Source organism: Vulpes lagopus, chromosome 10 (genome assembly GCF_018345385.1).
Source record: "Vulpes lagopus strain Blue_001 chromosome 10, ASM1834538v1, whole genome shotgun sequence".
Lineage (NCBI taxonomy): Eukaryota > Metazoa > Chordata > Mammalia > Carnivora > Canidae > Vulpes > Vulpes lagopus.
The window spans coordinates 27,449,656-27,463,334 of record NC_054833.1 but is presented as its reverse complement, the minus strand read 5'-3'; the positions used below and the strand labels follow the sequence as shown (position 1 = coordinate 27,463,334).

The 13,679-nt window shown below is 65.4% G+C and overlaps 1 protein-coding gene across 6 annotated transcripts in view; it reads right to left on the bottom strand.

The window, feature by feature from the left end:
• The window catches only part of IGSF9B (immunoglobulin superfamily member 9B), a 47,196-nt gene that overhangs the window by 14,696 nt on the left and 18,821 nt on the right, over positions 1-13,679 (bottom strand). For 5 of the 6 annotated variants that reach the window (XR_005990432.1, XR_005990430.1, XR_005990429.1 and 2 more), the window contains exons 4-15: positions 12,781-12,932; positions 12,459-12,576; positions 11,248-11,389; positions 10,880-11,025; positions 8,333-8,475; positions 7,943-8,083; positions 7,750-7,866; positions 7,274-7,424; positions 6,126-6,249; positions 3,631-3,806; positions 2,508-2,734; positions 1,220-1,304 (exon numbers count right to left, since the gene is read on the bottom strand). Coding sequence is in view for 2 of the 6 variants with exons in the window: in XM_041772548.1 (XP_041628482.1) it covers positions 1,220-1,304; positions 2,508-2,734; positions 3,631-3,806; positions 6,126-6,249; positions 7,274-7,424; positions 7,750-7,866; positions 7,943-8,083; positions 8,333-8,475; positions 10,880-11,025; positions 11,248-11,389; positions 12,459-12,576; positions 12,781-12,932 (1,722 nt within the window). In the remaining 4 variants the exon portion in view is untranslated. The remainder of the gene's footprint in view (positions 1-1,219; positions 1,305-2,507; positions 2,735-3,630; positions 3,807-6,125; positions 6,250-7,273; positions 7,425-7,749; positions 7,867-7,942; positions 8,084-8,332; positions 8,476-10,879; positions 11,026-11,247; positions 11,390-12,458; positions 12,577-12,780; positions 12,933-13,679) is intronic. The other variant, XM_041772549.1, reaches the window with a different exon arrangement.

Here is a 13,679-nt window from a genome sequence, read left to right as displayed (position 1 = left end):
GCCCTACTTCACAGTCGGTGACGCCGGAATGCGCCACTCTTTACGTTCTGTGTACGCGGATATCTTGGGCCAGAGCCGAAACAGCCTGGATCACCCTGACGAGTGGCGTGGGCCGATGGAAAGCTATGAGCCCTTGGGAGTGGGGGGCTGAGACGGGGGCTGAGGCCACTGCGCCCCGGTACATGTCTTCCATTCGGGTGCCAGACATAAAGCCACTGAACACAGAAGAGCCTGCCGATGCAAACCCTTGCATCTTTTACTGTGGCCTCAGCTGTGAGCCCTGGAGTCCCTGTTCCTCCCTCGCTCTAGAGTCCCCTCCCTGGAGGGAAGCCAAGACAGGGTACCGCTCTATGGGGAAAAACAAGAAAACACCCTCGGTGCCACGGTGCCTAAAGTGAGGCAGGAGTGATGCCCCTCCGCCCCAGGGCTTGGCCACCGCCTCCCCTGCTTCCCCACATCGGCCTGCCCAGTGCCTCTGGAGCTGTCCTACTGCACGAGCGCCCTGGCCAAGCCCCTGCCGCCGGCCCCAGGGGTCCTTGGAGGAGCAGCGCCCCCGGAAACGGCGCCCCCGCTTAATCACTAAGTGAAAGCCTCCTCCCATACCGAGGGAGCCGCTTGACCGGGCGAGGGAGGGGCTCTGCTGGGTTTCGGGACCTGTAGCTGGAGGAAGATGCATAGAAGTGGGACCAGGGCCAAGAGAAAGAAAGATAAATGTGGAAAATGCTAGGGAGTTGGCTTTATTTAGCCTGAAAAAAAAAAAAAACCTAGGGAGACGAAGGAGTGGAGGAAACAACACCAAACAGCAATTTTCCAAATAAAACCACCATAATTAGAAAGCAGTCTCATCCCAGGCCTTCAGCAAGTATGTGCTGACCTGTGGTCTCTCCAGTTCACCGCCCCAGTCCCTTACAGAGGATGCACTGGCAGAAACAGGGATGTCACAGCAAAGGAACGTGAGCCAGGTCCTTTTCGACTACTACGAGGAGGGGGCCAGCGCCAGTTCCGGCGACGGCTGCCCCGCAGGCAGGGCTGTGCCCGCAGCTCCACAGGGGAGTGCCTGTCCCGTCCTCCGACGGGCTGGAGGGCCTGAAGAAACGCTCTGGTCTCAACCAGAGCCCTTGCTCGTTTCCGACTCAGCCTCCCTCCGGGACTAGCTCCCTCACAAGGGACTCCGTGCGGCCCTAAACCCTCGGCTTATACGAGAGCCGAGCCCACGTACCTGTGCTGGAGACGCCGGCGATGTTGCTGGGCTCGCTGATCAGATCCTGCATGACGGCCAGAACCCGGAATTCGTACCAGGTGTCCTGCAGCCCCAGGGACAAGACTCTAGTCAGCCTGGGACCCCAGGCAGACGCTGACCTACCGCAGACCCTCCCCCAAGGGGGAATAGGTACCCAAAGCTGTGGCAGACTGGAAGTGATGAACAACCAGCTCTCGGGTTACCAAAAAAAAAAAAAAAGAAAGAAAAAGAAAAAACAAAGTCCTCATTTGCAGCATTTACCAACTTCCATTTCCGTGGTAAAAATACTCCCACTGGGCAGCCTGGGTGGCTCAGCGGTTTAGCGCCGCCTTCAGCCAGGGCCTGATCCTGGAGACCCGGGATCGAGTCCCGTGTTGGGCTCCCTGCATGGAGCCTGCTTCTCCCTCTGCCTGTGTCTCTCATGAATAAGTTAAAAAAAAAAAAAAAATACTCCCACCACGGTGGATTTCAATCTAGGGCTGTGAGGTCGCGGAAAACAGAGGTGGAGAGGGACGCACACATGGGCTCTCATGGGCCCCCGGGGGCCAGTTGTACCGCGGAATAAGTGTCCAGGGAAGGAAGACAGAAAGACAGATGAGACTGTCTGTTTCGGGACACCTGGGTGGCTCGGGGGTTGAGCCTCTGCCTTCGGCTCAGGGCAAGATCCCCAGATCTGGGATCGAGTCCCACATCAGTCTCCCTGCATGGAGCCTGCTTCTCCCTCTGCCTGTGTCTCTGCCTCTCTCTGTATGTCTCTCATGAATAAATAAATAAAATCTTTTAAAAAAAAGGAAAAAAAAAGACTGTCCGTTTCCATGAAATAAGCTGCTTCCTCCCTCTAGCGAGAGAGAGACACAGCAAAGTTTACAGGGGACCAGCTGCTAAAAAAAAGATAATGCATCTTCCTCTGGGGACTCTAACTTGTTAAAGCAGGGGGCAAAGCAGGAGACAGCCCTTCTGGGAAACCCTTTGCCCAGCGCGCGTCAGAGTCCGGCAAGGAGCGGAGGTCGACGTCCAGGGTCACAGGTGGGGCTCCTCACCTGCCCCGCGCGGCCCCAGCTCACGTCCGTGTGTGGGAAAAGCCCTCAAGGCAATAGAAGTCTCTGTGGCCACACAATGGCCCTGAGCCTGCGGGGCCTGAGGATTCCAGACCTCGGCAGCAGATTGGAGAGCGTGGGGGGCAGCACACCTGCCTTGGTCACTGGAAGCTTTTGATGCCTCCAGGCTCACATCACTTTCAGAATTTGGGAAAAGCCGGGCCCCTCACCTGCGACAAATCCTTGGCAAAGAAGTCTCCCTCGGTGCCCGGGATGGCACCGTCCAGCGTCTCCCAGTGCTCCCCGACGCGGTACTCCATGATGTAGCGGTCGATGGGGAAGCTGTGGTTGGCAGGGGGCAGCCAGGACAGGAGCACGCCCTGCTGGGTCCGGTTGGCTGTGAGGCACCTCGGTGGGGTAACCAGCACCAGGGGTTCTGGAGTTGTGACAGGGAATGCTGCAGCGGGGGGAGACACAGAGGGTACGTGGTGGGGCCTGCGGGGCCAGGCGCCCCCGCCTCCCTGCACGCCGCTGGGCCGCGGCCCCAAGGCGAGGGCCACACACCCACGCGGAGGTCGTTTCAGAGACGAGGCTCGCACAGCAAGAGCCCTCGACACCCACGGAAGCGGCCCCGTGATCCACGCACACAGACGAGAGAACGCAGTTCCTCGAAAGGACGGGGTGGGGGGGGACAGATAAAAAAACACGCCAACAAACGGGAAGGGGGGGAAGGCGGAGCAGTTGAATGTTTGAATGTGATCCTCTAAACAATGCAGCATCTTTATGAGGACACTGAGCATCGCATCCCGCGACCTCCTCTAAGGAGGCCGGGGCCCCCGTCCCAGGGCTCGCCGCCTGCCCTCAGCCGCCCTCTCGGCCCCGGGAGGGAACCAAGGGCCAGAGAGGAAGGCTGCAGAGCGGGGCCGAGCGTCCCATCAGAGCCGCAGGCCCTGGAGGCAGCAGAGGCCCCGGGGCGGGCCGGAGGGGCGCCCCTGTTCGCGCGGCATGGACAGAGCCCTGGAGCCCACGGAGGACCAGGAGTCGATGGCAAGAACCGGCCACACGCCCGCCAGCAAGTGAGGCCAAGGCCAAAGGAAGGAATCGGGAAGGGCAGACGGGGGAGCGCCTCCAAGCCTGCCCTGCAAAGCCACGGGACGTTGCAAAGCCCCGGCCTGGCAAGGAAGGACAAATGCCAAGCCTCTTCCAGACGGGAATCCGGCCCCGAGTGCTGCGACGGGGGACAAGGCATCTGGGCCGGGGCAAGCCCCGCACAACGGCACAGAGCACGCGGTCGGCAGTGGCCCACCCGGCTCCCCGGGAAGCCCCCACGGCCGCGCAGCCTGCGGCCCTCACCTAAAGTGTTCACAGTGACCACCTCACTGAAGGCGCTCGTTCCCAGCTTGTTCTGGGCCAGGACGCTGAACTGGTAGGCCGTCTCGGGCTCCAGCGCGTCCACCAGCAGCCAGCTGGGTCCCGGCGGCACGGGCAAAGACAGCCAGTCGTGCGGCCCAAACTGCGCCCGCTTCATCCTGGCCGAAAGAAAGAGAGAGGATCGGGGACGAGGGGGTGGGGTGGGTCACACTGGAGACACAGGCGCGCGTGCAAGGTCCTCCAGGAGGCGGCGGCGGACAGACCTGGCCTCCCGGGGCGTCGGCACGGAGACAGGTGCCGACCAAGGCGGGGTGACCTACCCAACGTGGCCGTGCCAGTCCCAGAACGCAGGTCGCCAGCCACGGCTGGTACCGCCGCTACGAATGGGACCCTTAGGTATACATGGTGCTCAAGGCCCCGGTCGAAGTAGCAAGTGCATCTGGGGACAGCGTCGCCCCGAGCACCACCCCGATAGTGGCTCTGCCTCGGGAGGGTCCGGGCTCCGGGAGCAAGGCAGGGGCCATCGTTGGACAGCGAGCGGCAGCGACCCAGGGGAAGAACCACCTCCCCGTCCCCTGGGGCAGCCCACGCTGGGGCATCAGGGAAGCCAGACGGCTCCCCGGCCCTGAGCAGGTTTGAGTCATCTGAGGAAGCCGAGGGCGTGTGACGAAAATAAGCAGGGGTTTCCCCACGGTGAGCACAAGGATCCTTCAGGCTTTAACGGTTAGAACTCACCATGGGGGGGTGGTCCCCAGCACGGAGACGCCCTGGGGCGAGGGTGAGGCCTTGCTGCAGACCTTGCTGCAGACCGCCCACCCCACCTGGCTCGGCCGCGGCCTGTGTGCAGGTGCAGTGCCCCGGCCTCGCCACGGGGAGGAGACATCACCCCGCGGGACCAGGCCTGCCGGCCTCATCCGTTTCCCTGGCCTCCTCCGTTTCCCCCAGCCGCCTGGTGGACGCCCGCCCCCCCCCCAGCAGGCTCCCCCCCCCCCCCCCCCCCCCCCCCCCCGCAAGGAAGGGCTCACCACCCTGGACGCTGAGGCAGCAGAAAGCACAGCCGAGAAAGGAAGCTAGTGCCAAACGTCTGAGTCAGTCCCGGGAGTCAGAGCCACTCAGTGAGGGGGGGAGGCGACCTCCCCCACTTCACAACCACCCAGCTCCCCCCCCCCCCCCCCCCCCCCCCCCCGCACCAAAGCAAGTGAGCGGAGTGTAACAGAGCGGTGCAGATGAGCAGCAGCGTGGAGCAGGACCGCAAGCAGTGAGGGAACCCCGTCTACGCCCACACCTGCCACTTGGCTGTCCCCAGACACGGCTCAGCCCGGCCAAACGCTCTGCCCTGGACACTCAGCCACCTGGCCTCACTGCGATGCTTGCAGGGCCACCTGCGGGGTTGTGCCCCCCGCCGCCCCTGCCCCCTGCCTCAGGAGGAGCAGAGGTAAAGGTGGGAGGATGTTCTGGCTGCAACTCACAGAGCCCCCCACACTCCCCCCAGAGGCCCAGGGAACCCGCCCATCCAGAGCTCGGGCCCCTGGGAAGCTCGGGGCACGGGCCCCATGTTTGATGGCGGGAGATGGGGCAGCTCCCCGGCTGTCAAGAAGCGCATCGAGGACCTTCCCTGAACGTCCCTGCGTTGCCCTCTGCAGGGGTGTCTCCTCCCTCCCAGGCTCCAGGTGAGCCTGACTACGTGTGCACCCCTAGATGAGGCAGGTCTGAAAGGAGGACGTGAGCGGACCCATCCTCCTGCTCAGCGGTGTCCCACGCTGCAGGGGCCGGTCCCCGGCTCAGGACAGGGAGGGAATTCCGTGGGGATCGGGAAGGAGCTCAGCTACGGGTCCCCCCTCCACCCCTGCGGTGCCCCCGGCCTCAGCCCAACCTCAGCCTGATTTGTGCATCTGTGAGATTCCCTAGCCTACCCCCGAGGTTCGGGCAAAGATCTCCCATCGCTACATCCGGCCAACTGAGCAGGAGAGACATAAACACAGATAGAGACACAGGGTCCTGGAGGAAAGGAGATGCTGAAGACCAGGCCCGAAGGCAAGCACCACTTCCAACGGGTTCCTGGAACCCCTGGGGAAGCCACGGCATAACAATTAGAGTCCAGGCCTCCTGCCGGCCATTTCACAACGCCCTTGAAGATCCGGAGTCTCCTCCAGACTCCAGAGGGCAGAGGAACCTCAAAGGAGCATGATCCAAGGACACAAAAGGGGGCCGGGAGATAAGCTGGGGAAGGAGCAACAGAGGCCAGTGGTCACGTCGGGCCACAAGCTAAGCTGGCGTCCCAAACCTTCCAGGCTGGAAGGCAGAGAGGGCCCGGAATCCCCGAGACCTAGTCACCGCGTCCACGCACCTCGCGGCCGGGAGGCCTAGCAGGCCAAGAACCGTCTCCTCCTCCTAACGTCTACACCCCCCGGGGGGCTGCCTGAAGTCGAGGGTCGGGGAGGGAGAAGCAGAGAGCAAAGCATGCGGGGGTGACTCACAGAGGTCCGTACCAAACTGAGAATGTCTGCTCGAATCCTCCATCATAGCCTGGCTCCCAGGACACGTTGGCAGTTGTCATGGAGACCTGGACCCGGACACTGCCCGGGGCATGGGGGCTGGTGCCTGGAGACCAAGCGGAGTCTTCTCAGACCGAAACGAGCTGGGCCCAGCGAGCTGGGCCGCAGCGGCACCGCGTGGTGTCGAGGGTAGTGCCCAAGGGGGGCGCTCGGGGCCCTCAGGGACCCTGGAGGAACCGACGCCCGCGCAGCAGGGCTGCAGCAGGAAACCCGCCCCGTGCCTCCCGGAGCACTCGGCCTGAGCAAAGGGAACCCGGAGCCTGCGTCACCCCGGGCCAAAGTCCTGGGCTCCCCCCGAGCACACACTCTCCCCGGAGCTCACAGGCAAAGCCAGAAAGCCCCCGACCCGCCAGGTCCTCGGGCCCCACGAGAGCCACACACCACCCGACCGCCAGTGTGACAGGCCGCGCAACACGACTGTTAAGAGCTTCCCGCCTGTGCGTCCTAAGCCCGCGCTGCCCGGTGGTGCGATGCCCGCGAGGTGTGCGACCCATGCCAGGCCCGGGCCCTACGGGGTGCACCGGGCTATCCGCTCTCGCCTCGGGTTATAGGGGACGGGCACCACCGGGTACAGGGCCTGAGACGGCGGCAACACCTGCTGCCTTGGCCTCGGTTGGCGCCACCGCCTCTGCCCGTGGGCGGCTACATGGGGATGTGGCAGCACCAGGAACCTCCACGCTGGGCCCTCCTGAGACCCCTCCCAGGCTCTGGACACAGACCCCCAGCAGCTGCTCCTGCCCACGCACGTGCCTCAGTCTGCCTGGGGGTGTTGCCGGGGGCATCTCGCCCGAGGAAGATCCCCCAGGACAGGCCCCCTGGCCCCTTCCCTCGGGCAGCGTCTAGAGGGCTAGGGCTGCACGTGGCAGGCTTCCAGTTCCGAGGCGGGCCGATTCAGGAGAGACGCCCAGAGCGGGCAACCGTGCACAGCACCCAGAGCAGGTGACTGTGCGCAGCACCCAGAGCGGGCAGACTGTGCGCAGCACCCAGAGCAGGCGACTGTGCACAGCACCCAGAGTGGGCAACCGTGTGCAGCACCCAGACCGCAGCCCTCCTGCCCGCAGCCCCCGTACCGATGACAGTCAGGTGGGTACTGGCAGTGATGCTGGTGACCACGTTGGTGGCGATGCACTCCCACTCCCCGTGGTCCTCCTTACTCAGGGCTCGAAACTGGAGGCTCCCGCTGGGCAGGGCGTTGTGCTTGCTTCTGCTGGGCTTCCCTACCTTGGCCAACAAGGGGGCAGGAGGAAGGCAGGGCAGGGCACCAGGGGAGGAGCCAGGTCAGCAGGGAGGAAGAGAAGCCACCCACACGTCAGAGGCCGGAGGAGCAAGGGGCACCCCAAGTCTCAGCCCGCCCCTGCTGCCCCTCCCGCAGGGGGCCCACCCCGCTCCTCTGCACCCCACCTTCTCCCAGCAGAGCTGCTACCAGGCCCCGCAACCTGCTCCTCCCCTCCCCCCCTCCCCCCACCAAGCCCCGTCCTCTCCTCTCCCCCTCACTGCCCGCCCCCCCCGGCCGCCCCACTTCCCAGGCTCCAGAACCCGGGGGTACCTTTCTCCACGTGATGACGGGGAAGGGGTCCCCCGCGGCGGCGCAGGGAATGAGCAGCTCCCGGCCAGCCTCCTGCCGATATTCCCAGCCTGGTAGCACCGTAAAATACGGGGGGTCCTAGGGAGGACACGGCCACCTCGTGACGCCCAGCGCTCGGGGCGCCCGCTCCACGGCCGCTCAGCCCCGGACTCACCTTCAGGACAAGCCGCGCGGGAGCAGACTGGCCCATGGTCCCCAGGGTGTTGTAAGGCACACAGGTGTAAGTGCCAAGGGCCTCCTCTGTGGCCTCCTCAATCCGAATGGAGCCATCCTCCATCAGGGTCCAGCCCAGGTTCTGCCCAAGCAGACAGCACAGCAGGGAGCCAGGGTCAGGGCAGGGGCTCTGGCCGGCCGGGCCGGGCAGAGCAGCAGCCAGCCTGGGCCAAGGGCTCAGGCCCCGCAGACCACCCCCCCCAAGCAGCTTTGCACCCCCAGAGGTGGGGTGGGGAGTGCAGGAGCCCGGGCAGGGAACCGGACCCTCGGGGGCAGCCTCGGCCATCGGGAGGCGCGCGGCGCTGGGACCCCACGGGCTTCCCTCTAGCACCTTCTCGACCTGCAGCGGGCGGCCATCCTTGTTCCACTTGACCACGGTGGCCGGCGGCTCTGCGTCCACAGGGCAGCGGATGTAGCCGTGAATTCCCACGGGCACGTAAATGACAGGGGGCATGTTGAGGACGCGGGCTGGGTCTGCAGGGTGACAATGTGGGGTGAGACACGAGGGCACAAGGACGTGCAGGAGTGAGGATCCCAGGCAGCGGCCAGGGCCCTTCGCACCCCGGCCCAGGGGCCACACAGACGGCGCGCCTCCCAGGGCCTGCCACCCCCCACCCCCACCCCCACCCCCTCCCCCGTCCAGTAAGCACCACGTGTCCCCAGTGCTCCCAATGGGGCCAGTTGCCGGCCACCATGAGGGACAAGACGGATGCCCCAGGGGCCGTGCAGGCTGCCTGCCGCCAGCGTCCCCCACGAGTCCTGTTTCCAGTCAGGAGGCCCCAGAGCTGGCCCCAGCCAGACGCTCCTCCGATGCTCCTGGCACAGCAAGGGCTCCAGAGGCTCCTCCCCCGGACCCCAAACTCCAAGTGGACATTTGACCGCACCCCCCAGCAGCAGCTCCTCGACCCGGGCTCGGGGTCCTCTGACCTCTCCAACCTCTCCGACCTCTCCATCCACGCCCTAAGCCGAAGAGGAGCGTCACCCTAGGCACCAGGTGCTGCGAGGTGGGACCAGTGGCGCTTCTTTTCTCTCCTCTCCATGGTGCTCGCTGTCCAACCCCCCCAGCCTCAGTTTCCCTTCCATGTGGTTGGGATGCAGAATCGACCTCGGCGGTCCCCGGGAGAAGAGCACGCGGTGCTTCCTGTGATGTGGGTGACTCATCATCTTTCAACTCTTTGCCCAACGTCCCCCGAGGGCTACCAGGGAGAAAGATCCAGAACTTCCCGTGAGGCGGCGAGAATGAATGAGCACTCGGAGCTCTTCAGAGAACAGCATTACATAAATACCAGGCCGAGGTGTATATTTAGACACAGCTTCCTACTTTTGTATGTAGGGGTTTTTTTTTCTCCAAGATCTTCAAAAGGTTTATGAATGGGAAATCCTCTGAACAACCACTTTTTAGCAGAAATAAAGATCCTTGTCTCACCCACCTGAAAACCTCGCCCCTCCCCCCATCCCGGATTCTCCTTGGAGGCAAGAAGGAGGTAAAAAGGGACACGCGGGAGCGGGAGATGGCACCGGGGGGACACGGGGAGGCACGGGGAGGGCACGGCAGCCCACAGCTTCCCCCGTGGGGCTTCCTCCCGCCTGGACTCGTCTTCCTCCGGAGGCCGCCCCTCGGGTCTCTGCTCCTGCAGGTGGGCCCGTCCCTTCCCAGGCCCCTTCACAAAGGCCCAGCCCAGTGCAGGGCACTGGCAAAGTCGCGTGTAAACCGTGTTCCTGACTGCAGGTCTGGGCGGGACCGGCCCGACGTCCCAGTCACGTCACATTGCTTCTTGGGCCTCAGGGTCTTCGACGCCCGGGGACTCGGGACATCGCGCCGAGAGCCCGTCCGCTGCTGAAGACGGCCAACGGCAGGGGCGGCACGGGGACACCTTGGCCCGCGCAGCCAGAACTGCCACATCGACACCGACACGGCGACCGTGTGCGGTGAGCGGCGGAGCAGGGCTCGCAGGCTGGCCTGGCCCCGACGCCGCGGCAGCCACTCACGGGACAGTCACCGGCCAGCCGTGCAGAGGCCTCGGAAGACCCGCCCCGCGGCCCAGGGTCTCCGCTGTGGCGCTCGCTCGCAGCTCGGTGCTGGCCCGGCTGCCCCTGTCACCCTGCCCAGGCATGCCCCTGGGGGCGAGCCACTGTCCCGCGTCCCGCACCAGCCCTCACGCGATGGGGAGCCTGTCGCCCCCAGTCACAGCAACAGGGCCATCCGCAAACCAAAGGAAGTCATTAATCCTCGTCGCTCGTCCTCCTCTCTCTGTCTCACCACCGCTTGCCAGGGGGTGGGAAGGCACGGACGACGCTGACGGATTCAAGATGAGCAACTGAATTATTGTGCTTTTGCACAAAAGCCCTCGGCTGTGCTGGCGTGAGGGGCGGCCCATCCATTTGGATCCCTGGCAGCTCCGGAGAAGAGCAAGCAGAGAGCCAAGGGCGAGCCGGGTGTCGGAGGCCCCGGGCCCAGTGGCCCCAGGAGACGGTCTGCCCCCTCCTCCCCGAACGCCTGTCCGCGGCGGGGGACGCGCGGGGCTGGCGGGAAGCCTAAGCCAACACCACGTGCACCTGCCCTCCCTCGCACACCTGAGGGTAGAAGCGCCAGAGAGCATCTAGCTCACGGTCCAGGGGGAGGGTGGGCCAGTCACCGGCACAGGCACGACCACTCGGGTCTGCCCATCCCAGAGCCCCCACGGAGCCCGGCTCACAGGGCATCCTCGGCCCGACCAGAGCTACCCTCCCTCGGCCCAGCAGCCCGGGCCTCGGTCTCCCCCTGCGTCCCGTCAGGCCTCTGCCCCACCCCTTCCAGTGACCCTCACTCTCGAGGGTGCCCACGGGGCCGGCCTCTCGGGAACCCCACCACGTGTGGCCGCCGCCCATCCCTACTCACACTGCACGGTTAGGTACGCCGAGGCAGAAGGGGAGCGCCCCAGGCTGTTGCTGGGGACGCAGGTGTACTTCCCGGCATCCTCAGGCTTCACCCGGAAGATGATCAGGGTCCCGTCGATCAAGATCCGCACTCTCAACTTCAGGTCGCTGCGAACCCACAAGGAGACAAGCAGGGGCGGGTCGGCACGGAGGGGAAGAGGATCCCCCCGAGCCAGCAGGGCCAGGCCTCGGGGGCGGCGGCGGGGCAGGGCCGACCACCCCGCTGCAGGCTCCCCGTGCCCCAGGGCCACTGTGGCCACCCCGCTCAGAGGCCCCGCCCCTGGGAGGCCGGGTGGCTGGGGACCCCACAGGGCAGGGCAGCTCGCTCACTTCTGGAAGTAGACGTTCTCATCCTGCCAGTACCAGGTGTAGGTGAGGTTGCCAGGGTACGCCTCTGCCCGGCAGGTGAGCAGCGCATCCTGGGAGATGTTGACCGTGATGTTCTCAGGAGGCGAAACAATGAACGGAGGCCCTGGGGGGTGGCGGACAGGAAACAAACAGGACCTTACGTGGTGCAGGAGGGGAGAGCAACAGCTCTGAGGCCTCCCAGCCGGGCCCGCGGGGCCGCAGGACGGGGTGTCTGGACCCCGGGGAGGGAACTGTCGTGGAGATGCCCCCCTAGCGGCCGCCAGGGCTTAGGTTCTCAGTCTCCTGACAGACCCAACAGATGCAAAGGTCCTGGGGCAGGGTCACGACATGCCCCCCCACCCCCCCCTCCGCGCCAGCTGCAGGCCCCTGCCTGGGCACACCTGCACCCCCGCCAGGCATGTGGCCTCCATAAAACCCGGGCTCCCAGACCGGCCATCCGACCCCCCACGCCCCGACCTGCCCTCCAGAACCCGAGCGGGGGACTCGAAGGAGGGCAAAGGCCACTCCTCTCAGTCCTGAGCAAGGATCTGGCCTCTGAAGCAGTGAAGACGCTGGTGCCGCTTAGCAGCCGGAGGTCAGGGAGGCAGATGGGGGGAGAGGCAGGGGCAAGCGGAGTCAAGATGGGGGGAGACCCCAGGCCTCCTGGCGCTGGCTGCGTCCTGAGGGGGCGGCTCTCCTGGCAGCAGAGGGACCTGGGTGGCACTGCCAGTTGGGGGAGACAGAGAGGACTCGGCCCCGGCAGCCCTGGCGGCCCAGCCAGCCTCCCCAGTGCCCGAATCCACCTCTTGGGGGGCACACGGCGACGTCCCAGGGCTGACCGTGCGGATCCCGGCTCTGCCCATGCCCTCGGTACTGTCCAAACGCCTGGGGTCTGTCTAGATTTACGGACGCCATCACCCATGGGTGGGAGCCTGAGGGACGCCCCCTCCCCCGGGAAGAGTGAGGCACAGCAGGACACTATGTGGACAGACGGGGAAACCCAAAACCCACTCGACACAGTGCCACCTGCCGCGAGCTGCATGACAGTCAGGGGGAGCCCGCCCCGGTCCCCACGGGCTGCCCACCTCTCCAGCCACCCAACCCGTGCCCTGGGGAAACCCCGGTGCACCTCAGATGGGCCGGGAGGCCCTGCGAAAGGTCTGGGGCACAGAGAGGAGAGAAAGCGCTCTCACCTTGGACAAGCAGGTGGGTGGTGTGGACGGCCTCCCCCTGGATGCTATATGCACGACAGGTGTAGGCACCTCTGTCCTCTCTGCTGACCGACGTCACCGTCAGGCTGCCATCACTCACCTGGGGCCAAGGGGAGATGGAGCTCAGTACCCCCCGTGGGGCCCCAGCAACGCCAGTCCCAGGTGGGCATGGAGCACTGGGGGCACACGGAGCCAGGCACCTCCTGCCCCTCTCCCTCCGAGCACACAGGTCACGGGAAGTGGGAAGCCGTCGTGGAGGGAGGGCCGGGGCAAAGGAAGGGTAAGCCAGGAGGACCACGCTTACCTGGTATTTCCCACTAGCACCTAGGAGTGTCCCCTCCTTGAGCCAGGTGACAATGGGCTTGGGGTTCCCAAAAGCTGTGCAGGTCATGGTCACACTGCCACCCTCCTTGGCCTCGATGTACTGGGGGGGTGTTTCCGTGAAGGTGGGAGGGGCTGCAGAGAGACGCAGGATGGCGCTAGCCTGGCACCGCGCCGTGTGCCCTCGAGAGCCTCACGAGGTGCTGGGGCACGTGGAGGAACGGGGACACAGGCTAGCCCCGTGCCCGGGAGTCTTACACAGGGAGGCAAGACCCAAAGTCTAAAGTGCGCCTGGCGGGGTGCACATCGCTGACCTTCGCCGGGCCTACTGGGCTGATGCACAGCCCCCAGGGGTTTGCTGAGCCTCTGTGCCCCGCACGGACAGGAGCTCTCGCGCAGCCTGCGCACACCAGCTCCGTCCTCCCTGGTCCTCCCCCCGTCCCCCCTGACATGCCCACCGCCCCCCCCACCCCCACCCCCCGCCAGGCCCCACTTCCACGGCACCTGCTATCTGAGCTCCCCCTGGGCCCACAGCGACCGCCGGCCTGGCTGCTGTGGGGGATCCCGCGAGCATCCTGCACTATCCTCCCTTTCCGCTCCTCCCTTACCAGCATCCTCCCAACATCCAGCAAAAAGACAGGGCGACTCCCTTCTGAGCGCTCTCCGGAGTTTGCACCTGGTCCCCCCACCTCCACCTGCGCAGACTGGAGCTTAGACCAAAGTTCCACCCGGTTCAGATACGCACCCGCAGCTGTCACAGCCTCAGCTCGTCCGTGCGAGCTGCCTGGAGAGTCAACCGGGTCCACGTCCCCTGTGGACCAGCAGGAGGCCCCACCGGGGACCCCAGCCCTGGGGCCCGGGCCAGGCGGGGGCGGCACAAGT